The 26,347-nt window shown below is 50.7% G+C and overlaps 1 protein-coding gene across 1 annotated transcript; it reads right to left on the reverse strand.

Moving 5' to 3' along the window:
• Positions 1–758: 758 nt before the first annotated feature.
• On the reverse strand, positions 759–25,557 carry NCF2 (neutrophil cytosolic factor 2). Its single transcript, XM_074961110.1, has 15 exons — positions 25,012–25,557; positions 23,828–23,910; positions 23,047–23,155; positions 21,333–21,467; positions 20,701–20,808; positions 19,658–19,717; positions 18,175–18,218; positions 16,285–16,426; positions 14,999–15,061; positions 14,218–14,296; positions 8,094–8,140; positions 7,238–7,389; positions 7,046–7,157; positions 4,487–4,655; positions 759–1,340 (listed from the first exon to the last, which is right to left on the reverse strand). Exons 1-15 carry the CDS (start codon positions 25,183–25,185, stop codon positions 1,243–1,245), a joined length of 1,575 nt encoding a protein of 524 aa, XP_074817211.1. The 5' UTR covers positions 25,186–25,557; the 3' UTR covers positions 759–1,242.
• Positions 25,558–26,347: the final 790 nt, after the last annotated feature.

Genomic DNA, 26,347 nt, shown 5'->3' on the forward strand with positions numbered 1-26,347 from the left:
TTCACCGCTTATTTTACTGAGTTTGTAAATACATCAGTTGAGCCTAATAAGGTCTAAAATAAATGTGCACAAAAGGAGAAATTGCATGTGGTACTTTTAACAGTTTCTTTTGAAGGTGGTATGTGAATCAATGAAGTTTGGGATGGCAGGGGATTGATACTGAGATGTTGAGCCTTTTGCCCACAGGCCATTTGTCCATATACACATCAGGATGGCGTTGACCATGTCCTTACTACCTGATGGATGGTTGGTCTCAGTTCAAGTCTTAGTGGCACAGGTGTCTACGCCATCCTTGATAGTACTGTTCTTGTCATAATAGCAATGTGGGGCCAATTCTTAAAAGAGCTTTGGAAACTGAATTGCCTTGTCTGAGGCTAGTACCTTTAAGTCAGGTTTGAGGCACATTAGTGGGGCAGTGTAGGCAAGCCAGCACTGTACTGGTGTGGTAGCTTTCATGTTTCTGTTTTCAGACATCTTTCAAGAACGATGAATCCAAATACCAATATTTATACTGCTAGGAGTGTGGGGACTTTCCAGAACATGCATGTTAGTACTTAGAATGGGGAAATCGTCTCATAAAAAGTGTAGATCACCTAATAGTATAAACGTCAGTGCAGAGATTTGACAGTAACTTTATCCACAGCTCCTGTGCTACCAGAAGGGCTAGTAGCTCTGATACGAGAAAAGGTGCCTTCCTAAGGGTTTTGAGAAATCCCAGCTGCTGGTAAGTGAAGGTGAAGCACTGTGAAAGAGCCGCCATTTTATTGAGCAGAAAAAAGACAGTCATGCTGGAAGGGGGAAAAGGAGAGGGAGGGTTGTGGTGGCTGACAGGTGACTAATGATGTGGCAGGATTAACCTGTCCTGATCCTTTGCTCCTGACCACCAGCTCCTCTTCCATTCTTGCTGGCAGTGCCATAAATAGTACAGCACTGCCCTCCTTGAAGAGGTTTCCAGATTCTTGCCAGAGACAGAATAGATACAGGGAGAACTGCTTCTCAAGTGGTCTAGAAGTGCAACTGTTCAGGCAGGCCTGAGTGGCTGGTCTCCACGCTGGGAGATGGTTCATAAACAAAGTGCTAACTGGGACATGCTTAAATAAGAGCTGGGGCAAAACAAAAGGTTAAAGAAAATTAAGGCTTTTCTTACACACGAGGGTAACAATTCTGCATACAGTGGTTAATGAGAGGAGACATCTTAAATGCTGCTGTTGCACGTCCTGGGATCCTTAGTCTTCTGTGGAATTAAATTTCAGGGTTTTCGGCATCACTTTTTTGAACAAAAGCTCTGGGGAAAATGCCCACCTTCCCCTTGCACTGGCCTTCCAACCACTCTTCATTCACTAGAAGATAAAATTAAAGGCAGACGCTTTTTTCGCTGTGGATAAGTTTGTAAACAACATCACACCCCACAAACCGATCAGTGCCTAAGGGCACCAGTAAGCTCCTCAAATGGGTAAATAGATGTGCTGAAAGCCAGGTGAAGACGTGGCTAAAGAAGGAGGAACTGAGGGAGCCAGTGGACAGACAGGATGGACAGCTGTGAAAGCGCAAGTCGGAGGTGGCAACAAAGAATAGGCTGCAGAACTGGGGAGGACCGGTACGAAGATGGGCAGGTATTTCTGAAACAATGGGAAAAGCTTATAGGAGTAAATAGAGCAGGAAGGCCTTAGGAAAAAAAGCAATCTTACTTTCTATTTTTTTTAAAATAAAAAATATTAATTCCTGAGGACTGACTGGAAATGGGGAGGGGAGATTCTAGAAATAGGTGGACTATTATAGGAGTATTATCTTAGATACTATGGTGATGGGCGCTAGTATGAAACCCTGAACGTCTTTCAGGTAAAATCAATAGCAATAGTGAAGTCTCTGAGGGCTTGTTTACACTGGCAATTTACAGCGCTGCAACTTTCTTGCTCAGGGGTGTGAAAAAACACCCCCCTGAGCGCAGCAAGTTTCAGCGCTGTAAAGCGCCAGTGTAAACAGTGCCCCAGCGCTGGGAGCCGCACCCCTTGTTGAGGTGGTTTTCTTTTTTTTAGAGCGCTGGGAGAGCACCACGACCACGCAAGGCACGTTTAAAGCGCTGCTGCGGGCGTGCCTCAGCACTGCCAGCGTAGACTAGCCCTGACTCTCCCTTTCTGAGAGAAAACTGGTCTTCAGTGTAAAGCTGCAGGCAGTGCCAGGCCGAGGCCGTAGGACGATAAGGGGAAGCTTTTCAAAGGCACAAAAGCCTGCTAAGTGCCAACCTTTCAGTGGGATTTAGGCACCAAACTGCCCTAAGTTCCTACAGACCCAGTTCTGGGGGGATGGTGGCCCTGTATAAAAGACAATGGAGCAAACTTAAGGGGCAAAGCCAAATATGGCGTGGCCAGAGCCTGGCACCCTTAGAGCTGCAGTCTGTCACTGGTCACATCAGAGAGTACAAACCAGAGCAACAGAGATGAACGAAAACCAGCAAGTGTCAGGATGAGAACAGCAGCGGGGGCGATGGCGCAATGAATGGAGTACTGGAATTTCTGAAAAATGAATGGAAGGAAGAGGTGGCTTTTCCAGGCTCAGTGAAAAGCAGCAGCAGGATCACAGGGCGTTAGAGGGCTTTATCCTGGGCGGGGCAGGTGCCATCTGGGCATATAAAAGCAAGGCAAAAAACCTGACTGGGCCAAGGAGGGAGTGTAGGAAGACAAGACCCTTCATTAATGACAGCACCTCTGTGCAGCCACCAAATTATTCCTGCCTTAGAGCAGGCATAAGATCTAAGGGCCACATATAGCTACAGGTCTCGCATACTGAGGGATTCACTAAAACCCATCTCTCCTGCCATGCTCGTCCTCTGCCAAATCCGCCCCTCTTCCAACCTGAGCTCTTGAGAGCAAGGGGGTGGGCACACCAGTTCAGGGCAGAGGGCTGAGCCTAGTTCTTATCCGTATCTGTTCCTACTGTAGTCTCTGTTCATAACTGCACTGGAGCATACCAGCCTTGTCCTCCCTGCTGTGCTTCGTGCACAGGCTGAAACCGTCAAGGCTACAGTATCGCTGCCAGCAAGGCCCACTACACAGCCTCACACCCCCAGAAAGCTTGAATTGTCCTGAAAACACCACAGACTGGTATTGGGAAGGATCAAAGATTCATACAAAATTCTACCCTAAACCGATCACTGCCAAAGAGCAGTGCAGTGAAAAAGGAAGCTGATTAGGAGAGAGGGCCTGGGGCAATAATTGAGTGGCTCTGTTCCGAAGGTGGGGTGTGGTAGCCTGGGCTGAAATGGCCACCCTGGTTCTTCCTTTCTTTCAAAAAAGGAAAACCGATATTGAGAAAGTGATTAACAAACTAGCATGTCTCAAGCGGGATAGAACTCAAGAGGCCGACTGAAGTCGGCTCAGCTTGGACGTGTAGTGTGTTTAAAAAAGAAAAGGGCAAAATCGGTGTGGCTGTATTTAATTAGGCGTGGGACAAGACTGCTCAGAGGTGGATTGGAAGAGATGGCCTGGTAACATCCAATACTGTTAAACTGGGAAATGAGGGTAGAACTGGAGGATCTGGGTGGGCTGAACTGCTGCTGGGGACGTGGACTAAAGCTGGACTAGAGAGAACTAGAAAGCGTCCATGTGTAGACCCTAAACTCTCCTTAGCCTGCTGCTTCATTGGGTTAGTCAATTGGCTGAAAATCCTGCTCACTTCCTGCGCAGCACATGGGACAGAAGCTGCCCTTACCTTAGCAGGTTTGATCCGAAGGCCTTGTACGTGGTAAGAAAATTTGCAACAGTGTAAAAAAAATTGATGTAGTTACTGTTGCAATTTTTCTCTCTGTATAAACAAGACCTAAATGGGGGCTCTCTAGAGTAAAGGGAATCAGGGACCCATCTTGCAGGTTTCAGATTAAAAATGCCCATCTCTTAGAGGTGGGAAGGAAGAAAGGCATCTTTCTTATCCTCCCCCACACTTTCAACCTGCAGGATTTGAGCATTATCCCCACAGCCCTAAGATCACACCCAACAGCCTCTCACCAAGCTTCTTTCAGCAAGCTTGTATTCCTACAAAGACCAGTGACGGCCAAGTGTCACGTGCAATGCTGGCTTTTGCAGCCAAGGGATTACTCTCTGCAGGCTGGAAGGTGGAGGAGCCTGTGTCTCAGCCAGGCGTGCGGAAGCAGCTGGAAACAGGAGAATTTCCAGCCTCGCCTGCTTGACTATATATGGGGCTGAGCCCGCTAAGGTGCAGGGTGAGACCCAACAGATCGGGGAAGCAGCCGGAGAAGTTCTCAGCTGGCTCGTCTACGCCCAGCAGAAAGGTGACTTGCTAAAGAGATAGGTAACAGCCGGATGAATTAACTTTCAAGGGTTTTTTGTCATGGTTTTTGGAGGACCTGGATATCCAGGGCACCCACTGAACTCAGTGGGAGCTGGTGAAGGTGCTCAGCACCTCTGAAATCAGGCCAGTGCTCCTACCAGAACTGGGAGCCCCAGTCCAGGTCACAGCAGCATAAACCTACCTTTGGATAAGACGAGTATCACGTCTCCTGCCTGGAACTCCAGGTCCTCGGGCTGGATGGCTTCATAACTGTATTGTGCTACCACGTGGTTTGCTTCCAGCTGCTGTGATGTCTTCTGGGTACCCTCCTCAGCTTGGCCATCTTCCCCTGGGGGTAAATCTTTGTCTCCCTAATGCAGGAAACAGCCTGTTGAGATGCCGCTTGGTGTTTCCTTTAATGTGCATGTCTATGTAAGAAAAGCTACTGACTGAATTTCACAGGAGGAGCTAGCAATGTTGTTACACTGTAAGTTTACTTGTGTGTCAGACGAACTGTGTATGTCTTCCTCTATCCAGATTGCCCAAGAGCTACCAAATGGGTCTATGTAATTATCCTATATGTTCCTTAGCTACTGTACCTACGGGGGGCACTTTGGCCTAAGGCAGGGGGAGGGGAATAGAGTGTGCACTCTGATGCTTTGTAAGCATCCTGAGACCCTTGTGTGAAAGGCATCACAGAAGTGCAAGATACTAGGAGTGGGACTTGGGCCCTTCTCCTAGATTCACTTGCAGCCAGAAGCCTGGCTCCCAGGCTCCTGCCGTGAGATCAGCCCAGGACTCAAATAGTCAGCGAAGTGGTGGGCATGGCCTGCACTCACCGATCCTCGCCTGGTACAGCTAGGTCAAGGGGGCTGAGTTTGTCTCCAAGGCAGGAGCAAGAAATGAGCAGCTGGCCCACCAGGGAATCCACCCGTGTGTGGGGGTCAAACACACCCAGCCTTCCTGGGGAAAGTAGCCATTGCCAAAGCCCCTGAAGGGTCAGCTGCCCCCTGCCGCCACAAGGCTGCACTGATGTGACAGGAACGGCCATTGCTTCTGTCCCCCTCTGGTGCTCTTCAGTGTGCACGGTCAGGGGGTAAAATGCCTCTCAGAACTGTTCCTGCAGCTCCAGCAGCTGGCTGAGTGCAGCAGGAGGCCGGGCTGTCCTTTGCAGGACATTCGATCACTGCTGAGATGCCTGGGTTCAAAGCCAGGCTTCCCTCCACCCTTGCACTCATCAGAGCTAGGTTGTCCCTGGTAGCTCTTTCTACCTGCCTTTGTGTTTGACGGCTACCTCAGTTACCAACAGATGCAGGGTGTACAGGGCTGGGTGCCTCAGTAGCTTGACTCATTTCACTAGAGGACTGGGGTTGTACGCGAGGCCAAAGAAAGGTTTGTGCAAAACCAAAGGAGAATCAAGTTCTCTTGCTTGGGCCTTGCTGCTAGTCTTGCTCAGCATGGGCAGCTGCTCTGCCATTCTAGGGCTCCGAATGAGGGATGAAATTTGGAGTGGAACTGAGTTCCTGGGGAGGCGAGAGGAAGAGGAAGGAAGAGGAAGAGGAAGGACCCCCAACACCAGGGAAGTTTAAAGTTAGAGCCTCCCACAAGGGCTCTGGCATTCTCTGGAGGCGCTGTTTTTAAAAAAATAAAAATTCAAACCAGCCTCTTTGCACATAGCCACTGCTGGGAGTGGGATTGCTGGGCGGCTTGTTCCGGGGAGCTGCCACCTGGCTGTGTCTTCCCACAGTGCACCTTGCAAGCTCTCACCCCAGCTCCTAGACTTTCACACAACCTCTTCCCGCCTAATGGGCTGTCCAGTCCTTGAGAGACGGCCTGTGCTGAGCTGAGTGTGCTGCTCCCCTTTGCATTTGAGACCCAGGCACAGCAGTGGCCTGGGGTGGGGTGTTCCAGCCTGTGAAAGACGGGAATTGCAGGGTAGGTATGGTGGAGAAAGGAGCTGATGTGGCGGGTTCCAGCCTGTGAAAGACCAGAATTGCTGGGTAGGTACGGTGGAGAAAGGGGCTGACATGGTGGGACCGCTCGATTTGAGGGGCTGGCTTCTTTGAGATGCCCCCCTGCACCTCTGGCCCTGCCTTCCAGTCCCTGATAGCTGTGGAGGGATGGGCGTAGGCTTAACATACAGGAGCCCAAATCTGAATAAACTGGGCCCAGATTTAGAGGGGAATACGAGCTGATACAACTTCTAACTCCCTGCCCCAGTGCATGCTACCCTGGCCCAGAGTCATTCCGATTTAAGTAGACCCTCACCCACTTAATGCCCTGTCGTGCACACAGTCCCCCTCTCCACCGCACACACTCACACATCACCTCTGAATGCCTCACTGATTCAAAGAGAGTCCATGCCAGGGTAACTGGCCAGGAGACAGGAATATACCAGACTGCATCTACTTTAGCAGACACCTTCTGGGTCCCAGGGTGTAAGTTATGCCAACGGGAGCTTCCTCAAAGACCCAGCCTGGGCGTGGGGTAAACAGGCCAGAGGGTGCCAGTCTCTGAGGAACTAGGGGAGTTTGTTACACCACTTTACTTAGCACCTTTGAGTTTGGCCGTCGGCTATGGATTTACCACATTGTCTCTTACTGTCCCTCAGACTGAATTACTTTCAAATATCCAGATCCTCAAATACTGTATTTCTCTCCCAAATTCAGCCAGCAGGAGTCCCTGCTGATGATAAACTAGGAATGCTGGTGCCAGAAGAGCTGTCCACAGTCAGCAAGCATTAGAACCAAAGTTTACTGACCTCTGTGACGTCACACCACAGTGTCAGGCAATAGTCCTTAGCGTGACTCCATACTGTCTTCATGCTCTCCTCGCTCAGAGTTACCAGCTCCTCACTCTCTGCAGGCCGGTACCTGTGCCACAGGGGAAAATTAGCGTGAGACCAGAAGCCCCCTGAAGATGAGGATGATGCTGAGACCGGGCAGTAGCTCACCTCAGTTTAGTATGCTCTAGTGAGAGCTCCAGTTTCTTGCACACCATGTCCAGGAGCTTGCTGTAGGTGATTCCAAGCCAGACTAGTATTGCTACTGTGTACTTGTAATGCACCTTGAGAACATATGAGTTTGAAGTAGCTGATCCTACATCCTGCAGGAGAAAAGTGGAATTGAATGTTGCAATCTGCACCACAGAAGCCTTATTGTATAACTACAGGTAGTTATGACTCGTTAAAAGACGAGGAATGAGGCCTGCATAAATCAGGGGGCTGGCATGGAAACGGAAACCTTTCAACTCTAAGCTATTGGTTCCATTCTGACCCAGGTCACCAGCAATCTGCCAGCTGGGGGTTTTAATAGCTTTTCCAGCAGGTAAGTGTCTGTCACAAAAGCCACCATCACGACTAAGGCTTATTGGCAAACACGGTGGCAATTCTAGGAGGGAAGCCAAGCCAGTCTTGACCACTCTGAAAGCAATTCACTCTGGTCAGTCAGGGCATGCTAGTGCAGATGATGTGAGAGGCTTGCATTGCTCTGGCTGTGCAGGGAGAGGATAGAGGATACCTCTCCAAAAGCTACCCCAATCATTAACTTACCAGCACAGTAAAAAGTCAAAGGATGTGCTCAGGTACATTGACTGTCTTAGATCCTGCTGTCCAGCTGACCTGCAGCCTGGCTATTACTTTTCAAAGAGGCTATTAGTCTAGAAGATGACAAGCTCAAAAATGTTTCTGGTTTTGCAGCACTTGCAAAAGCGCAAATATTTACCCCAGTACAATAAATGCATGTGTCTATGGACGTATGTATTCACCCTTCAGTGGTTCCTCTGCACAAGCACACAGAGACACCCATTACCTTTGGAGCTTCTTGCTGCTGTTTTCCAGAAGTACCAGGTCCGTGAGCTGAATAGACAACAGAGGAAAAAGTACATGAATGGACTCTAAGCAGGTAACTATTGTCACTCTCCATGCAAATATACACTCAGATTAATGGCAGCCCCCTCACCCCACATCTCTCATTACATCAAACAATGACAGCAGATAAGCACATTAGCTTGTTGCTGCCAAAATGAGTGAAATCATTAGTGTTATTAGGTTTTGCCATTAACACCTCATTGAGATGAATGGAAGCAACCCAAATTTCTATGACTCAGGCCGATATCACTGCATCAGCTACACTTGATTTCACATTTTAAAGGTTATTTTTGCAACCATAGGGCATAGAGACAGTTTTTTCTTAAAAAACAAAACAAAACAAAAAAAAATAAAAACACAAATTGCTGGGTAACGTAACATAATCTGCCCTATGTGGCTATTCATGTGGCTGAGCGAGCTCCTTAACCACTGCACAGTGCACCTAGAAGAGGAGGTTAGTTCACATGGTAACACATGGTGTCAGACCTGCTCAGGGTTCAGTTTACAGTGGTCTCTCCTAGAGGCTGGGGGCTTGACAAGACACTGTAAGTTCCAGCACTAATGGTAGCCAAGTTAGCACAAGTGGTAGAAGTCTGGATTTTTAGAATGGAAGGGAAGTTAGACTCCCCGTGTTTAGACTGATAAACTAATGATCATGACGTACAAATATGTATGCGACTCATCTGTCATACCACTTACATTCTCAGCTCAGGGTTTTGGATCTGTGAAGATCTGTTAATGTGTGGACTGGGAGTCAAACCTCCTGGCTTCTGTTCCCAACTCTGCCCCTGCCTCGTTGTGTGACCTTGGGCGAGTCACTGGGGAGCGCCCATAGCTCCAGGTGCTCAACACTTTTGAAAATCTCTCTGTGCCTGTTTCCTTCTCTGTACGCTGCAGATGACTCTTAACTCACAGAGGTAAGGTTAAATTCATGGGAGCAGATCCTCAGCTGGTGCAATTGAAGTGATGCAGCTATGACAGTTTATACCAGCTGAGGATCTGCCCCCTGGTTTGTTAATGCTTTGACACTGGAAGGCATTACAGAAGCGCCAGTGTATTCAATACGGTCCCACTGTGAGATTTGTGCTCAGTTTTAAGGATTTTGCTGGGCTAGAGACCCTGCTGGATGTGAAGGTTCCCTGGGCCTTCTGACTCACAAGGCTAATTGGTGTGGCTGTCAGCTCTGCTGGCATTGCTGCATGTTACTCTGCTAGTGTCTCTGAAGTACAGCTGCCTGGGAAAGGAAGTCTTTTTATCTGGAAATTTGTAAACACTGCAGACATTTTTAGGTTTTTATGACAAATTTAAAAAATTGTTGGAAAAACTGGTAAATGCTCAAACTAACTCTCATTCTGAAAGAGTGCCATTCTTGGTCAGCTGTTTTGTTTTGTTTCTTTAAATGAAAACTTTCATTCGGTTCTTCAGTTCCCTCCTTGCTGAAGGTGGCTTTGTTTGGCCCGTGGCCTTTGAAAGTGATCGTTCTGTTCCAAACAAGACAGCCAGCTGCCAATGTCGTGTCCCTGTCCGACACCTGATTATGTTCACAGACTGTGTCTGGCTGTAAAGCAAGTTCAGATGTAGCTGTTTCCACCTGCCACCATCCAGCCCAGTACAAAGTGGCCCCTCTGCTGACAGCCTGAGCAGAGGGCAAGGAGGGACATCGTAGAGGTGGTTCTCTCGCTCAGGATGGAAGCCCCATTCCAGACCCTCTGCCTACCCTGCTGCTCCTTGGTTCTGCCTGTTCTGGGGCCATGCAGCGCTTCGTTCTCCAGGGCTGTCAATCCGTCATCGTCCCCCAGCACAGCGCTGCCCACTATCCAGCTCAGACTAAGGCATTGGTGACTGTTCATTGTCAATGCTTTATGGAGCAATAGCCAGGCTCTTGCAGGCAGTGGCTAATGACCACTTAGCTTAGAAGTAAGCTTAGGTGTTTGTTTCCTGCTCATGGTAAGCTTTTTAGTCCCTGAGGGTTATGCTACTTCAGGAGTTGAGCTTCTATAGAGGGCAGGGGGAAAATTAAAGTTATGCTGGATATATGAACAGGGTTAAAGATTTAGAATGTAAGAGTGGCCATATTGGGTCAGACCAATGGTCCATCTAGCCTGGTATCCTGTCTTCTGCCAGTGGCCAGTGCCAGGTGCTTCAGAAGGAATGAACAGAACAGGGCAATTATCAAGTGATCCATCCCCTGTTGTCCACTCCCAGCTTCTGGCAGTCAGAGGTTTAGGGACACCCCGAGCATGGGGTTGACTCCCTGATCATCTTGGCTAATAGCTATTGATGGACCTCAGCTCCATGAATTTAGCTAATTCTTTTTTGAACCCAGTTATAGTTTTGGCCTTCACAACATCCCTGGGCAAAGAGTTCCACAGGTTGACTGTGTGTTATGTGATGTGTTACTTCCTTATGTTTGTTGTAAACCTGCTGCCTGTTAATTTCATTGGGTGACCCCTGGTTCTTGTGTTACATGAAGGGGTAAATAACATTTCCCTGTTCATTTTCTCCACACCATTCTTGATTTTTATAGACCTCAATCATATACCCTCTTAGTCATCTCTTTTCTAAGATGAATAGTCCCAGTCTTCTTTAATCTCTCCACATATGGATGCTGTTCCACACCCCTAATTGTTTTTGTTGCCCTTCTTTGTACCTTTTCCAATTCTAACATTTTTTTGAGATAGTGTGACCAGAACTCCACATGGTATTCAAGGTGTGGGCATACTATGAATTTATATAGGGGCATTTATTATATGTTCTGTCCTATTATCTATCCCTTTCCTAATGGTTCCTAACATTGTTAGCTTTTTTGACAGCTGCTGCACTTTGAGTGGAGAACACATCTTCAGGTTCCCTGAAGACCTCCACTAAGACCATGAGTCAGTGTAAAAAAAATCCCTCTGCAGAGTCCACTCAACATAAGAACGGCCATACTGTATCAGACCAAAGGTCCATCTAACCCAGTATCCTGTCTTCCAGCAGTGGCCAATGCCAGGTGCTTCAGACGGAATGAACAGAACAGGTAATTATCAAGTGATCCATCCCCTGTCGCCCATTCCCAGCTTCTGGCAAACAGAGGCTAGGGACAACATCCCTGCCCATCCTGGCTAATAGCCATTGATGGACCTATCCTCCATGAATTTATAAAGTTCTTTTTTGAACCCTGGTATAGTTTTGGCCTTCACAACATCCTCTGGCAAGGAGTTCCATGGGTTGGCTGTGTGTTGCGTGAAGAAATACTTCCTTTTGTTTGTTTTAAACCTGCTGCCTATTAATTTCATTTGGTGACCCCCTAGTTCTTGTGTTATGAGAAGGAGTAAATAACACTTCCTTATTTACTTTCCCCACACTCATCATGATTATATAGACTTCTATCATATCCCCCCCTTAGTCATCTCTTTTCAAGATGAAAAGTCCTAGTCTTATTAGTCTCTGCTTATATGGAAGCTGTCCTATGCCCCTAATTTTTTGTTGCCCTTTTCTGAACATTTTTCAATTCCAATATATCTTTTTTGAGATGGGGTGACCACATCTGCACACAGTATTCAAGATGTGGGCGTACCATGGATTTATATAGAGGCAACATGATATTTTCTGTCTTCTTATCTCTCCCCTTCTTAATGATTCCCAACATTCTGTTCGCATTTTTGCCACTGCTGCACATTGAGTGGATGTTTTCAGAGAATTATCCACAGTGATTCCAACATCATCTTCTTGAGTGGGAACAGTTAATTTAGACCCCATCATTTTATATGTATAATTGGGATTATGTTTTCCAATGGGCATTATTTTGCATTTATCAACACATTTACATTTGGTCCTGATCATCCAACTGCAGGCAGCCATCCAAAACTGCATCAAATGAGGCCAAAGATGGTAGGCAGTTTTTTGCTGTCTAATACAGGGGTTCTCAAACTTCATTGCATCACGACCCCCCTTCTAACAACAAAATTACTACACGACCCCAGGAGGGGGACCAAAGCCTGAGCCTGCCTGAGCCCCGCCACCTCAGGTAGGGGGGACCTGTAACCTGAGCCCCGTCATTCAGGCCTGAAGCCCTCGGGCTTCAGCTTCAGCCCTGGGTGGTGGGGCTCGGGCTTTGGCTTCAGCCCTGGGCCCCAGCAAGTCTAACACCACCCCAGCGACCCCATTAAAATGGGTTGTGATCCACTTAGGGGTCCTGACCCACAGTTTGAGAACCGCTGGTCTAATAGAAAAGCCATTCCAACATTAGAACCCCATATCAGGATCTTCTAGGGTGCCAACAATGTCTCAAATCTGGTCATTCAGACATGATGCTTCCCATGAGATGGTTCAAAGGGTTTAGAATGAACACGCTCACTCATCCTCTTCTCCTCTCACCCTCACCCTCCACCAGCCTGGCCAGCTTTAACAAGTGTTAACCACTGTGTCTTAGCACATCTGAGTGCTTCTGGTCCAGGTCTAACAGGGCTGCTAGCAGCTGACTCCTACAGCACATGGCTGCTTTCCACTCCGGGCAAGGCCGGCTCCAGCGTTTTTGCAGCCCCAAGCGGCAAAAAAAACAAAACAAAAAACCTTGCTGCCGAACACGGAGGCGGAGTGACGGTGCGGCCGCCGAATTGCTGCCAGCGATCGAAGAAGAGTCGCGTCCCCGCCGCCGAGCGGGATTGCCGCCCCAGAGCCCGACATCCTGCCGCCCCTTTACATTTGCCATCCCAGGCACCAGCTTGGTTCGCTGGTGCCTGGAGCCGGCCCTGACTCCAGGGTCAGGGGACACTGTCTTTGGGCTTGGTGAATGGGACAGTTTCACACCTTCATTCAGCAACTGGAGCCCCCTCCTTCTCCTGTCAGGCAAATGCTGGAGAACAGTGTGGAACGCGGGACTCCAGCGGCTTGCAGTGAAGTCAGCCGCTGTGCTGCAAACCCAGCTCCATCTTAAATGGCGCAACGTACAGTGGCAGAGAATACAGCCCCAGGACAGGCAGGCAGCAGCCTGCTATGGGATGGTCTTGTGCTGATTTCCCTGCACTGGGAGGTGAGTGAAGTGGGTTTAGTTCTCAGCTCTACAAGCTTGAACAAGGTGCTTAATTTACTCTGTGCCTCAGTTCCCACTCTGCAGAAGGGGACAATAGCAACTCCTTTGTCTGACTTGTCTATTGAAATAAGTAGGGAATCTTGGACTGTCTCTCACTGTCTGTACAGCACCTCGCACAATGGGCCCCTGATCTCAGTAAGCGCCTCTCGGCACTACCACATTATGGATCGTTGGTGTCTGAGTGTGGGCACGCTGGGAGTGCAGCATTCACCGCAGTCCAGACAGCCCTTAGCCGAGCACACTGAGGACCTTTTCTTCTGAGGGAGTGAAATCAGCCTGGCTGTCCATACGAGATGGAATTGAAGGTTCAAGCAGCTTTTCAAACACAGCCCTCGTGCCCCCTGTCCCAGCTGTACTGAACAAGCACTGGGAGTCTTGAGAGCCCCAGCAGGGGCCAAATGCTTTGTAGCAGGGTTCAGAGCCCTGGGAGAGAAGCCCACATCTAAAGCTAAAGCAGCAAAATTGGGTCTAACAGTCCCAACTAACCCCTCAAAGGCAGTGATTGTCCACAGCGGGCAGCCTGCAAACCATGAGCATCTTCCTCCTAAACACGCCCTGCTTGTACCCAGAGCTTTGGGCCTCAACTTTGTACTGTTCCCCACCAGTCAGACAGGATTTAGGGTGGGAGGGTCTTAAGTGCCCAAGTGATTTAGGAGCACAGTTTCAAAGTGCTTCCAAGTGACCTGGAGGCGTGTGACAATTCAACCCTCTGTTCTTCAAGTCCATCACCAGTGCTATGCCATATAACACTACAAATGACTGTGTCCCCTGCTCCAGCCTCTCTCTACTGTGCCAACAGCAAATAAGGGCCACACAAGAGCTGCAGCTGGCTGGGACAAATTCCCCCAGTGCAGGTACAGCAGAGCAGGAAAGAGGGGGCACACCCCCATCACATGGGGTGAAACTAACTAACATCAGATGGGGTGAAACTAGTGCCTGTTCCCACCAGCTACTGCCATCTCAGTGATCCCTGGGTGCGACGGTCACTGACCTGGTGCTGAAGACCTGGGCTTTTCCGGAGCGGTGGAACTGGGTGGGGCAGGGATGTCCAACTCAGTGGGGGTTTCCTCCTGTGCAGGGTGAGACTGTAGTTAGTGTTACTATCAGCAGGGGACAGCACAGGGGAGCTTGGGTCCTGCTGTCCTGCATGTGGGATGCCCTTTTAGGACACCGGCAGAGCTGCTACTTTGGGATCTTGGGTGGCAGGATCTGTGCATCACATCCCTGCTGGGACTCACTGGCCACAGGGATCCTGGAGGGGTGGTTTGGGTAGCCCTAGCTCAGCTCCCCACCATGTGTGATAGTGCTGCAGTGCTGGGTGGTAACCTGTAGGGGGCAGTGTGCGTTTGGAGGGAACTGCCTGGCAGGGCCTCTACATCTCTCAGGCCATTCAGATCCTAATGGAGAGAATGGGGTGAAGAAACACTTGGTCTCCCCGCTCCCAGTAGCGCAGGCAGTCCCTGGCTACCACTCTGTGGACCATGGGATCCGCACCTACCCAGATATATGGACATTCATGAAGGCGGGGTGCCATGATCATCCTGATTTGGGGGAGTTCTGGGTGCTCCAGGAGCAATTCATGCAGCCCTAGTGAGCAGACAGGGCTGGAGAGCATGAGGCAGGGGATGCTGCAGGCAGGTGCCCCTGCATACAGTAACAATGACAGTGCTGTAGGCTCTGGTGAGCTGCAGCATCATTCTCCTGGAGTGAGACACCACTCTGCAGGGAAACATCTATTCCAAAGGGGCTGCTAGTGTGCCAGCCTGCCTTACCCGGAACTGCGGCTGGTTCTGGAGCTCCACGGCCTCAAGGTAGTTCCAGGGGACAATCCCTTTCTGTGGGGAGGGGAGACACAAAGACAAAAGCAGGAGTGGTTAGGAGGAGACGGCAGCAGGGTTATGCATTAACATTTGGGTAGAACCACCGGCTGGGAAGGAGCAACTCAACCATGCCCATCAGTCTGGGGGTCTCCTCTACAACTGTAGCCTGGAAGGGCAGCTGCTGCAGAGTTTAGATTTGTTTCTTGTGGCCTCTTCCAGTTCAGAGAGGTGTCTGAGCAGCCTAGGGCCGAACCTACTGTCCCAGGAGGAGGATCTAAGGAGAGGGAGCATGCCCCCTCTGCGTGGTATCTGATCAGATAGGCCACCAAGAGCAGCTTGGTCAGCTCACGCTGCTGTGTCATGGAGCTAGTGTGGGCTGACACAGCTCGGGGCTAGTGCCCGAGGCTTTGCTTTCACGTGTGGGATCTGGCTGCAGGTGCAGCCTCAGGGCTCTTGCACTTCGAGTTGAGGGATGCATCTGAGCAGTTTCTGGAGAAAGGGCAAGGCGGGGCTTGGATGGCCTTTTGAAGGTCACTAACTGATGTGGGGGAGGGGTGCTGAATGAGACCAGCTGTACAGGAAGGAAGTGTGGTCAGGCCTTGGAGCTGAGAGGCCGGCATCCCCTTCCTGGCTCTGCCACGTGCTTGCTGCTTCACTGTGGGCAAGTCATTTTGTGGCCTCCGCTTCCCCACCTGTAAAACAGGGACCTCCCGGGGGTGGTGTGATGGGTACTGTTAAAGTGCATGGGGTGCACTGTATAAATGCAGGGCCGAGGGAGCAGGTAGCGGGGATGCAAGGAACAAGCTGGTGAGCCCACAGTGAGAAGGTGAGTGGAAACACTGCGCAGGGGCCAGACAGCCTGAGGTGGGGCTGGGGCGGGTGAGCAAGGCAGTCTGTGCTCAGATGCTGGCTGATGGAATTAGAGGATGCCAGGAAACAGCTCCCCAAGGGACCTGTAGCAGGGAAGGATCCTACCAAGCCTAGAAACGTGTCTATGTTTGCAGCACTTTACAGGCTGCAGTGAGGACCCTAAAGCACATCGATCAGGCAACAGATCCCAGCACAAAAGCAATGACATACAAAGCAACCCAGCAAACTCACCCAGCAACTGAGCCCTGGCACTGCCCCATAGGGGTCAGGGGGGGCTTTGGCATTGCCTTCGATGGAGTGGAAACACGCCCTTAGCAAGTGCCAGCACTGGTCTGGCAAAGCCCACGTGTGGAATGGGCTCTAAGTACCTTCCCGTTGAACATAACGGTGGCCCAGTTGTCCTTCCCTTTCGTCAGGACAAAGACAATGTTTCCCGGCAGGACCTGCAGCTCCTCCGCGGTCTCGGGCGTGAACTCGTACAGCACGCGGTAAGGCTCCCCTTCCAGGGCCCTAGGTGGGGAAGCAATGGCTGAGTCAGCTGGGAAGAGTGCTGCTGCCTTCCTTAGCTTTGTCTTGGATCTCTTGTTCTCCTGGGCCTCCGCCTCCCTCGGTGTTTCTAGTGGCTGAGGCTGTCACAGTCACTATGTCAGAAGGACATCGTCCTTCCTCACCCTATCTGCTCATTGTACCCCATTAGCCCTGCAGTGGGAGGACAGAGAGCTGGATTTTGGCCCGATGCACCCCTCACCATGGTATCGAAGTACCAAGTACATCATACATACGTACATCATATGTACATAGCACTCTTCATGCATAGACCTCCAAGCACTTTACAAAGCAGGTAAGTCATAAGTATCATTACCTGGCTCCATTTTATAGATGGAGAAACTAAGGCACAGAATGGCAAAGTGACTTACCCAAGGTCATTCAGGAGGTCAGTGGCAGGGCTGGGAAGAGAGCCCAGGACTGGGAGAGCTTAGTGATAAAGAGTAAAGAGCAGCTGGCCCCAGTGCTCTGGTAAAGAGCATGTGGTTTTCCATGGCACTTCAGGGAATCATAGGTTGAGCCCCTCTGAAGGCAGAACTGCATATGATTGCCGCTAAATTAGGATGGAAGTTGCTAGGTTGGGTAAACAGAAACGTGGTGTTTGTGCTGTTGCAATGGGGCTAGTGTCTGATGCAATCTCTCATCCTCCCCACACATGGAGTCTCCTCACTCCTTCCATCACTCACTCAGACTGCATCCCAAAAGCACACGGGATAGTAGATAGGGAGCTGAATCTATCTGCCATTACAGCTGTAAGTTACTGACTCCTGTTAGGGGTGGCATCATTCTGAATGAAACCAGCACCAGAACTGGAGAAAATCCAGTATCCAATACAGAGTGAGTGTGCATGGGACATGGCCAGTCTGGGAGCTGTAACTGCGCAGAGCCTTGGTACGGGGACAGGTGCTACACATGTTACTACTATTCTGCTTTTGCATAGGACGAGTCATCTGAGCCTTGTGCAGCCCCTTGTGTACACTGATGCCTCCCCCACAGGAGTTAGGGAAGCATCATCCCCGTTTCACAGGTGGATACAACGAGGCAGAGAGTTCACCTGTTCAAGGTTAGCACCGCCTGTCCGTGGCAGAGCTGGGAAGAGAACCCCGCAGTCCTGATTCCCTCTTGCCTGCTTTAACCGCTGCGGGGCTCTAAATCTACAGAGGGGCTCTGGTAGCACCAAAAGCCACAAGGGTTTCTTTCTCTTGGTCTAGGAAGTCAGTGGATCCCCGAGATGGAATTACAGCCCCACCAATCACAATGCAGCAGTTTATTTCATTGGAATACATAGAAGTAATTGCTGCTCCCATGCCTAGCCCAGCTCACCACTCCTTCCCTCTCCAGTCTCCACATGCCTCCCCTGTACCACTGCTGCCAATCTCTCTACTGCTGCCCCCATTGTGCATTCTCCTCCACCTCACCCCTGCTGCTACAGCCTTCTCCAGCGACACCCTGCTGTTCCCCTCTCCTCCAGCCACTGCTAGAGCAGCTGTCTCCTTCCCTCTTAGTGTCCGAGACCCCTTTTCATCACCAAAGCCATTCTCACCTGCCAGTCCAGTTCCCTATTGTCCCAGTGTCTCAATTCTCTGGGGGGGTGATGTTGCATGTCTGATTAATTCACACATCTACCATGCCTCTGTATCCATAGCCTACTTGCTGCAGTATCAGACTGGCTCCATGCATTACTGTTATCCCCTAGACTCTGTTTAACTCACCGGAGGATTTCTGGTGTCTTTGGCCTGGGTGGAGGGCCACTCGTCTGTAAACAAACAAACAGAACCTAAATAATCCTGCCAGTTTAATCCCTCTGCAAAAGGAATCCCTCCAGGCTCCTAACACGTGTCTTGCCCTTCTCGGGATGTTTCCTTTCTCCTAATATAGACCAGCAGTTTAATGCTGGCAATGGCATGATTAATCTCTGTTCCCTTCTCAGTGCAGCCCAACCCTTTATTTGCCCCCAGGACCACTGCTGTGCTTTGGGCAGCCATCTCATTATGAGATGTTCATAATGTCACTTTGGCTCATCCCCCCAAGGGTCTGTCTACATGACAGTTAGACACCTGCGGCTGGCCTGTGCCAGCTGGCTTGGGCTAAGGGGCTGTTTAATTACAGTGTAGATGCTCAGGCTGCAGCCTGAGCTTTGGGACCCTCCCACCTTGCGTGGTTCTAGAGCCCTGCTCTAGCTGAGCCCAAACATCTACACCGCAATTAAACAGCCCCTTAGCCAAGCCCCGTGAGCCCAAACCATGGGCCAGCCACGGGGATCTAAATGCAGCTTAGACAGACCCTAAGAGGCCACAATTTAACCCAGAGTCCATTCAGCCACTTCATTGTTTGTTCCAATATGCAGCACCATGCACTCACCTGCTGATGAATTTCAGCTGCCATCATGGTGTTTAGGTTTGCTAGGCCCTTCTGCAGCGCTACACAATCTCCTCTAGTCTTAAACCAAATCATTTTGGATCCTTAGCCAATTTTACCACCTCTTCAAGAGCTCTGCTACATTAAACATGGTCATACTACTGAATGGTAGGGAAACATGCTATCAGCCTTTTGCCGTAGTGGGATCAGCCCGCTTATTCTTGCAATGGAGCTGTTTCAGGTCACAAGAGGACATTACACCAGACCCTGTGGTTACCTCACTTCCTTGATAGTCTTTCAAAGAACTTTAACTAAAGCCTTCTGGTGGCTCAAGAGTCTGAACAGATGGAAGGCCTCAGAAGCAGCAAATGTCAGCTGAAGGCCTAGTGGGGAGGTGTGTTTGTCAGGAAACTGAGGCTGGTGGGAGGGAGAGAGAAGGAGGGAAAATAACAGCTGAACTATCCGGGTCTTGTTGGATTCCCTGCAAGTTGTTGAAAATCAACTTCACACGCAAGGTGTATGGATGCTGCAATCAGGTGTGACTGCCGCATGCGTGGACATAACCAAACTAGCACTGATCTAGCTGGTTTGCAGCACAATGGAGGTGAAGCCACAGCAGCACGGGTTATACCGTGCCACCCAGGACACTGGGCGTGGGCTGGAGCAGCTAGCCCCGGCTGCCGCCTGTGCCTTCACTGCTGCTGTTTGAGCTAACGAGGTCAAATCTAGCTGCTATGTCATCAGTGCTTGCAGTGCAGACGTGTGCACACGTTCTCTCATTGGCAGCACTTGCTGTATTGTGCTACGTGTGTGACGATGCAGCTAATGCTGCCTCACCTGCGGCTGAAGCGGAGCAAACCCTGAAAAACTATCCTTGTCGACCACAGACGCCACGACCTACAGACAAAGAGGGGAAAGGCCGTTACTTGGTTCTTCCTGGCTTTCCCCAGCTCCCACTCCCTCTCCTGCCCCCTTGCTCCCATGCTTTTGCTTGCTGCTCACTGTAGTCTGACCTCCCCGTGGCCCTGACTCTCCGGCTTTGGAAAATCCCAGCTAACTGCTCCAATTCCCATGTATTATTGACCCAACCACCATGGGGGCCGCTGTTCCTCTAGTGGTTCTAACACCCAGCCCTGGTTCAAGAGCAGCCATGTCTTCGGGCTAAACGCTTTCTACTGCGCTGCAGGGCACCTGAGCCTGCCCCCTCACGGGGGTGAGCGCTCAGGCTTGAGCCTTGTCCCTGCAGCACTGAAAGGGACAATGTTGGCTTAAAATTCAGCTATATTTGTAGCCTGAGTTTCTGAAAGCAGCTGGAGAGAGCTAGGTTCCCAGCTCCCTTTCACTGTGATTTTGGTACTTAACTCCCTTAGGCTGTTTCAAAAATCCTGGCCTTCGAAACCAGACACCCTTACGTGCATTACTGACAGCCCCTGGGAGCACTGGAGCTGACAGGATGTTGGTTGGCTGATCTGCTTTGCACCTTAGCTGCTGCTGGTTTATTTTCTGGCTCAGGCAGTGGCAAGGGAATTGGCCATTCGCTTCCCGGTTCTCACGTGCTACGTCAGTGCTGCAGTGTTTGGCTCTCACGCACTGAAGGGGGCCTGAAAACATGGTCACACACAGGCCCGTTTTCTTGTTTTATTCATGCAGCTTCCAAATTTTACAATGGATTTCTACTGATTTCCCTCCCCTTACAAGTGGCTGAGTCCCTCAGGGCGGGGATGTCCTCAATTCCCTGTTCTCCTCTGTGCTGCCAAGACTCAGCCAATAATAAATAAGTGGGGATCCCTAGGCAGAGGCCAGTGAGTTGGCTCCTCTGACCCACAGCCCGACTTGAGAAAACTGCATGTTAATTCCTCCCCCTTGGATGAATTTCCTACCGTAGCTTTTCCCAGGTAATCCTTCTTCTCCAGCTGAGCCACTTGCTTTTCATTTGGCCTAAACAGCTTCCCCGGAGGAATTGCCACCGGCTCAAAGAGTCTATGCTTCTGCAGCACACAGAAATCACAGTGTTTTTCAGGGATATGTGGGGAGAGCACAGCTTGCTCCAGCATTGCCGGACTTCTGTCTTTCTGTTTAACTCTCTCCATGTAAACTCAACCCAATTGCCCCTTTGCGTCGACCCCAGCTCCCCCAACCCCACTCGATCCAGCCGCCCCCTCCCCACAACCCCACTCGATCCAACTGCCCCATGACCCAGCCCCTCCCCACAAACCCCACTCAGCCCAACCACCCCCTTGCTTCAACCCCCACTCCTGACAATAAATGCCCACTTGGCCCAACTATCCCCTCACAAGCCCCACTCACCTGCAAATCCTACTGTCTACCCTGAAACCCACATTTCCTGCAATATTTCTCAGCGTTTTCTGCTGCTCTGTAAAGTCTCTGATCAAAGACAGTTCCTTGCCTTCCTGGAATTCAGAGCCTTTCTCATCCCTACAGGTCCCTGGCTTTTCAGTGTGAGCCTAGATAGGAACAGACCCACTAAGCAATCCCTAGTGGTGTTCTTTACCAAGATGGCTTCCATCGCCCTGTCAATCTTGTTATGCCGGGGCTCGGTCTTCATGCTTATCGCCAGCGTCAGATGCTCTTCAGCTTTTCTCCAGTCCTCCAGCTTGGCATAGAGCAGGGCTATGTTATACAACACCTGCAAGGTCGACAGGGAGCAGAGAATGGGCCATCTCCATTGACCCACTCCCAGAACAGTGGCCTATGCCAGAGGGCAGACCTGCGATGGCCCACGTTACTGCATATGGCACCTACTGCCTGAGGACTCTGCTGAGGGGTTTGCTTGTCCTTGCATCCCAAAGGAGGATCGAGAAAGCCTCTCTGAAGGCAATGAGGTGATGTGTGTGTTTGAGGGGGGAGGAGAGGACTTGCTTCTCTTTGTAATGATTCTGCTCCCTGCTTGTAACCACCTTCCTAACAACGATCACACTCTTTACCCAGGGGCCATGTGATTTGCCCTCACCAGGGCTAACTCATCTCCCTTTTCAGGGGGATTTGGATACAAAGAGAAGCTTGTTTTACATCTCTAAAGTTACCTGTGCTAGTGAACAGCCTTCAGTAATCCATCCCATCCCTCCCCACGCTTTGCAGGCCAAATCCTGGCTTTGTCCAGCTCTGTGAGGCAGAACCTGCCCAGCTGCGGACTCCTGCTTCGAATCCTCAAGACGCCCCATTCCTCCATGCTGCCTAATTGCCAAATGATAATCAGTAGGGCCCTACCAAATTTATGGCCCATTTGGGTCAATTTCAGTCACAGGATTTAAAAAATCATAAATTTCACGGTTTCAGATATTTAAATCTGAAATTTCACGGTATTGTAATCGTGGCAGGTCCCAAAGCAAAACAGGGCTGGGGTGGGTCAGAAGGCTATTGTAGGGGGAGTCATGGTATTACCACCCCTACTTTTGTGCTGCTGCCTTCAGAGCTGAGTGGCTGGAGGGCAGCTCTTGGTCAGATGCCCGGCTCTGAAGGCAGTACCACTGCCAACAGCAGCGCAGAAGTAAGGGAGGCAATACCATACCATGCCACCCTCACTTCTGCATTGCTACTTGCGGTGGCTCTGCCTTCAGAGCTGGGCTCTGGGCCAGCAGCCGCCACTCTCCAGCCGCCCAACTCTGTGAAATCTGGTCTCCCCTACAATAGCCAGATTTCACAGGGGAGATCAGATTTCACAGGCCATGATGCATTTTTCACAGCCATGAATTTGGTAGGGTAGAAGGGAGATGTCTCAGGGAAGGCAGTGCTGCCCCCGTCTCCCCCCAGGGTGGTGGTAGAGGTGGGGCTCAAACCTGACTGACGGAGAGAGAAGAGCCCAGCTGCAGAGAGCTCCTTAGCTTCTCACCCCAGAGCTGAGTCCCCAGGAGGGAGCCTGGCCCTAAGCCAGCCCTCACTGGTTATCAAGAGGTGATCTCTAAATCTAGGAACCACAAAATCATTCACAAAGGATTGGGGGAGTTTTGTCACGGGGGTGGAGCTGGTGGTGTTGGGTGAAGGGGGGTTTGTGGGACAGGTGCATGTGGTAGGGGTCCCACCAACTCTGGGACTTTGCGGCTTTCTCAGCCGCTGTGCTGACTGCGTGTACCCTGGTGACCCACTTCTGTGTTGCGCCCACTGGCTGAGTGGAGCTGGGTTAGCATACAACCCCATTCTTTCACCTCCCGTGCTTCCCGGCTGCCCTCGCTTGTCTCAAACACTCTCAGCCCCTGCACGCGCCTCACCTCACAAGCAAACAGCTTGAACTGCAGCCCCAGGATCTTGTAGTCTATCAGCTGGTTCCCTCGCAGCAGGGCCAACACCTCTTTAAAGTCCTCAATGGCCAATTCGTACCTGTAGAGCAAAGAAAGGTGATAAACCATCAGGGCACGGCTCTGCTAATCTCGCTGCCTGCCATCCATCAAAAGCCCACAGCGTCCTGCTCTAGCCCTCAGTTGCTCTAAGCTGACTCCTTCTAGCCCGTAGGATACTGATGGCCTTTTACCCACTGAGTCCTGGGGTCATTTGGAGTCACTCTCATGAGATATGGCTGCCTCGAGGGTCTCAGATGTCAGAATCTCTTGGGGTGAGTGCGTCCCCCTCCTCCTTGCCCATCGCAGTTTGCCAGCCCTAGCACTTCGCGCCTCTCACCTCTATCCATGCTATTTTCAAAGCCACGATCAGTGTTAATAGTATTGTCTTTACGCTAGGCACTGCACAATGTGTGAGACAGGCCCTGCGGTGAAGGTTTTAGCTGTGTCTCCCATTGTCTTTGTCTTGTGCGGGGATCTTTAAAGACACTGGGGTATTCCCCAGGCTCCGATACCCATTCTCAACCCACTAGTCCTCTTCCTCTAAGCAAGAGAAAATGTTTACCTTGGGAGGTGTGCCCCAGCCCCAGTTATCACCTTTGGCATCACAACAGGACTGACTTGCCAAAATAACTGTTCTCAACCAGTCAGGAACCAGGAAATGGCTCTGCCTAAAGGCAGTATGAACCCCCCGGAGAGTGCACCCAACACTTACTTCTCTCTCCAGTAAAACACTGTCCCGCGCTGGAAATAGGCCACGGCTAAGTGCTTGTCGCAGTTAATGCTCCTGGCAAACGCCTGCAGAGAGCAGAAGGTGGTTCATACACGGCACAGACAGACTGGCGGAGAGTGGCAGACGGAGACCTGGACGTTGAGTGCAAGGCTAGGGATCAGGGAGGAGTCCTAGAGCGATGCAGAGCAATGGAACATGTAGAGAGACACTTGCCCTGAGCTGGGATGAGGCATGAGGGCAGAGTACCGGGGAAGGGCCTAAATGAGGGGTGAATAAGCAAGGGGAACATGGAGAGAAGCAAGACAAGGGAGGGGTTGCCTCCTCCCCTGCTGCCTGTCCCTCTGTTACATGCCTGCTGTATGTCTCCTGACCAGGGTTTCTGATGCCCCAAGTGGAGACCAGAGCTGGTCAGGAAACTGTCGGGAAATGCCTCTTTGGTCCACGGTGGAATTTCTGGACCCCCCACAGCCCTCCAGTATAGCCAATAGCCGGGTGGTTAGGGCACTCGCTGGGAACCTGGAGAGCTAGGTTCAAGTCCCTGCTCTGAATCAGGAAAACCATTTCCTGCCTGGATCTTGCTGGGACCAATTAGGGTGACCAGACAGCAAATGTGAAAAATCAGGACAGGGGGTGGGGGGCAATAGGAACCTATGTAAGAGAGAGACCCAAAAATCAGGGCTGTCTCTATAAAATCGGGACATCTGATCACCCTAGGACCCATGAACTAACTGAATTTCAGTAGGGCAGAAGGAATGAACTGGGTGAATTGATGCACCGTAGTTGTCTCACTGTGTCTTTCTAACCAGTTGCTTTATCCCTGCATGTTGATGTGTTCCACTCAGGGAATGCTCCATATGGCCCCCTACATATGGGGTGTCAATCTCCCCTCCCCTTCCCCTTCCCCCCGCACTGTACCCAGTTTGGTCAGTTTGCCAGCCACCCCCTTGGATTTGTGCTGAATACCCTTCTGTATGTCAGGCTACAGATCAAGCCAGGTGTTGGACCTGCTGGTCTGCAAGTCATCCCATCGGCCAGTCTACACTCGTTAGTCACTCCACGTTTCAGCGGGTCTGTCAGTCTGTCTGGCAGAGCAGTCTGGGCTTGCACCCAGTTGTACGTCAGTCAGACTGGCCTGTGAAAAGGGGCCAGTAACAGGAGTGACTCACCTGCTCTGCCTCAGCCAAATTCCCCAGGATCAGGTGGATGCAGCCAATGTTAAAGCAGAGTTTGGAAGGGGGGTTCTGCACTGAGCTGAAAGCATCCAGCGCAGCTGTCCAGTCCTCGCGGTCTGTAGCACACACTCCCTCATTCCACAGTCGGATGGTCTGAGCCAGAGACATGGTGCAGCAGCAGCCTGCAGTGGGGTAAAGACTGCCTCCCCTTGCTTCAGCCCTTCTTTGCTCTTTACAGTCACTCAGCCACTCTGCACTTCTCCTGCTTGTACTTCTGTGTTTCCTCTGGCCCTGGAGCCAGGAGTGTCGCAAACCAAACAGGAAGTGTCCCCACCGCTAGTTGCTGAAACAGCCCTGCTGAGATGGGGAAGTAGAGCAGATGCTGGCTAAGGTAAATTATTTTTCTTAACACATTTTTGATGTGTCACTCTAAATCCTCTCCCACTGCTGCCCCTCACTTCTTTAGACTTTGATTTCCAGGGAACTTCATCTGAAATCATGTGGGCCGGTCAGCTGGATGTTTGTGACTGGGGGAGTGCGCTTGTCATGTGAGTCTGTCAGTGAGCTCGTGGCTGTGTCACAGAGCACTGACAATGCATCCTGGAGGAATCAGGGCATCAGGACTGCTCACTGCAGTGCCAGGATCCCCCTTGAAAGGTAGCCTGCAATGTCTCCACCACTTTCCCAGGGCAACTCCTAACAACAGCCTGGTGCTGATTGCATCATCTTCTCTGCCCTCCAGGGTTGGGAAGGGGAAGTGCAGCCCCTGTAGCTGGTTCAGAAGTGACTTAAAACAGTGCTAAAGTGCTGCGGTGTGTTTGCAGCAGTCCTGGGACAAGGCCTGTGGGTGTGGCTTTGGCTGAACTGAGCCAGCCTGCAACGGCTTCTCCCCAGACATTAAAATTCTAAAACTCCTGAGATTGTCCTGCTTTAACTCCATTTTTTTCACATTATCACTCTCCTGAAGAACCCACTCCAACCACTGCCTTTTGACTGCACCGGAAGCTGACACCGTCAGCCATGCAATTACTACAGGCCCATGACTCCACCTCTCCTTTGTCCTGTGCTTCAAGTGCACTAGTCCTGTCGAGAGCAGGACAGACGGGATCTTTCCAGAGCTTTGCTCAACCACATATGACTTCTTTTTACCTGGGAAGAACTGTTTCGTCTCCCTTTCTCTGTGCATTGAGTTCTTCCTGGCTCAGGTACTAGTGGAATGCTGACAGACCCTGGTCGGCGGCGGGCAGGATCGAACCAGGGACCTCTGGAGCTTAAAGCGTGAGCCTCTACCGCATGAGCTAAAAGCCAACTGCCCATTAGCTAAGGCTGT

Source organism: Natator depressus, chromosome 8 (assembly GCF_965152275.1).
Source record: "Natator depressus isolate rNatDep1 chromosome 8, rNatDep2.hap1, whole genome shotgun sequence".
Lineage (NCBI taxonomy): Eukaryota > Metazoa > Chordata > Testudines > Cheloniidae > Natator > Natator depressus.

Bases quoted from the DNA above. Each gene is read 5' to 3' on its own strand.
- NCF2 (XM_074961110.1), bottom strand. From the start codon at position 25,185: ATGTCTCTGGCTCAGACCATCCGACTGTGGAATGAGGGAGTGTGTGCT. The intron at 23,156-23,827 runs GTAAGTGTTGGG...TTTGCTCTACAG, and splicing joins GTGTTTTACTGGAGAGAGAA to GTACGAATTGGCCATTGAGG. The intron at 20,809-21,332 runs GTAAAGAACACC...TGTGTGCTGCAG, and splicing joins GGGCGATGGAAGCCATCTTG to AAGCATAGACTCTTTGAGCC.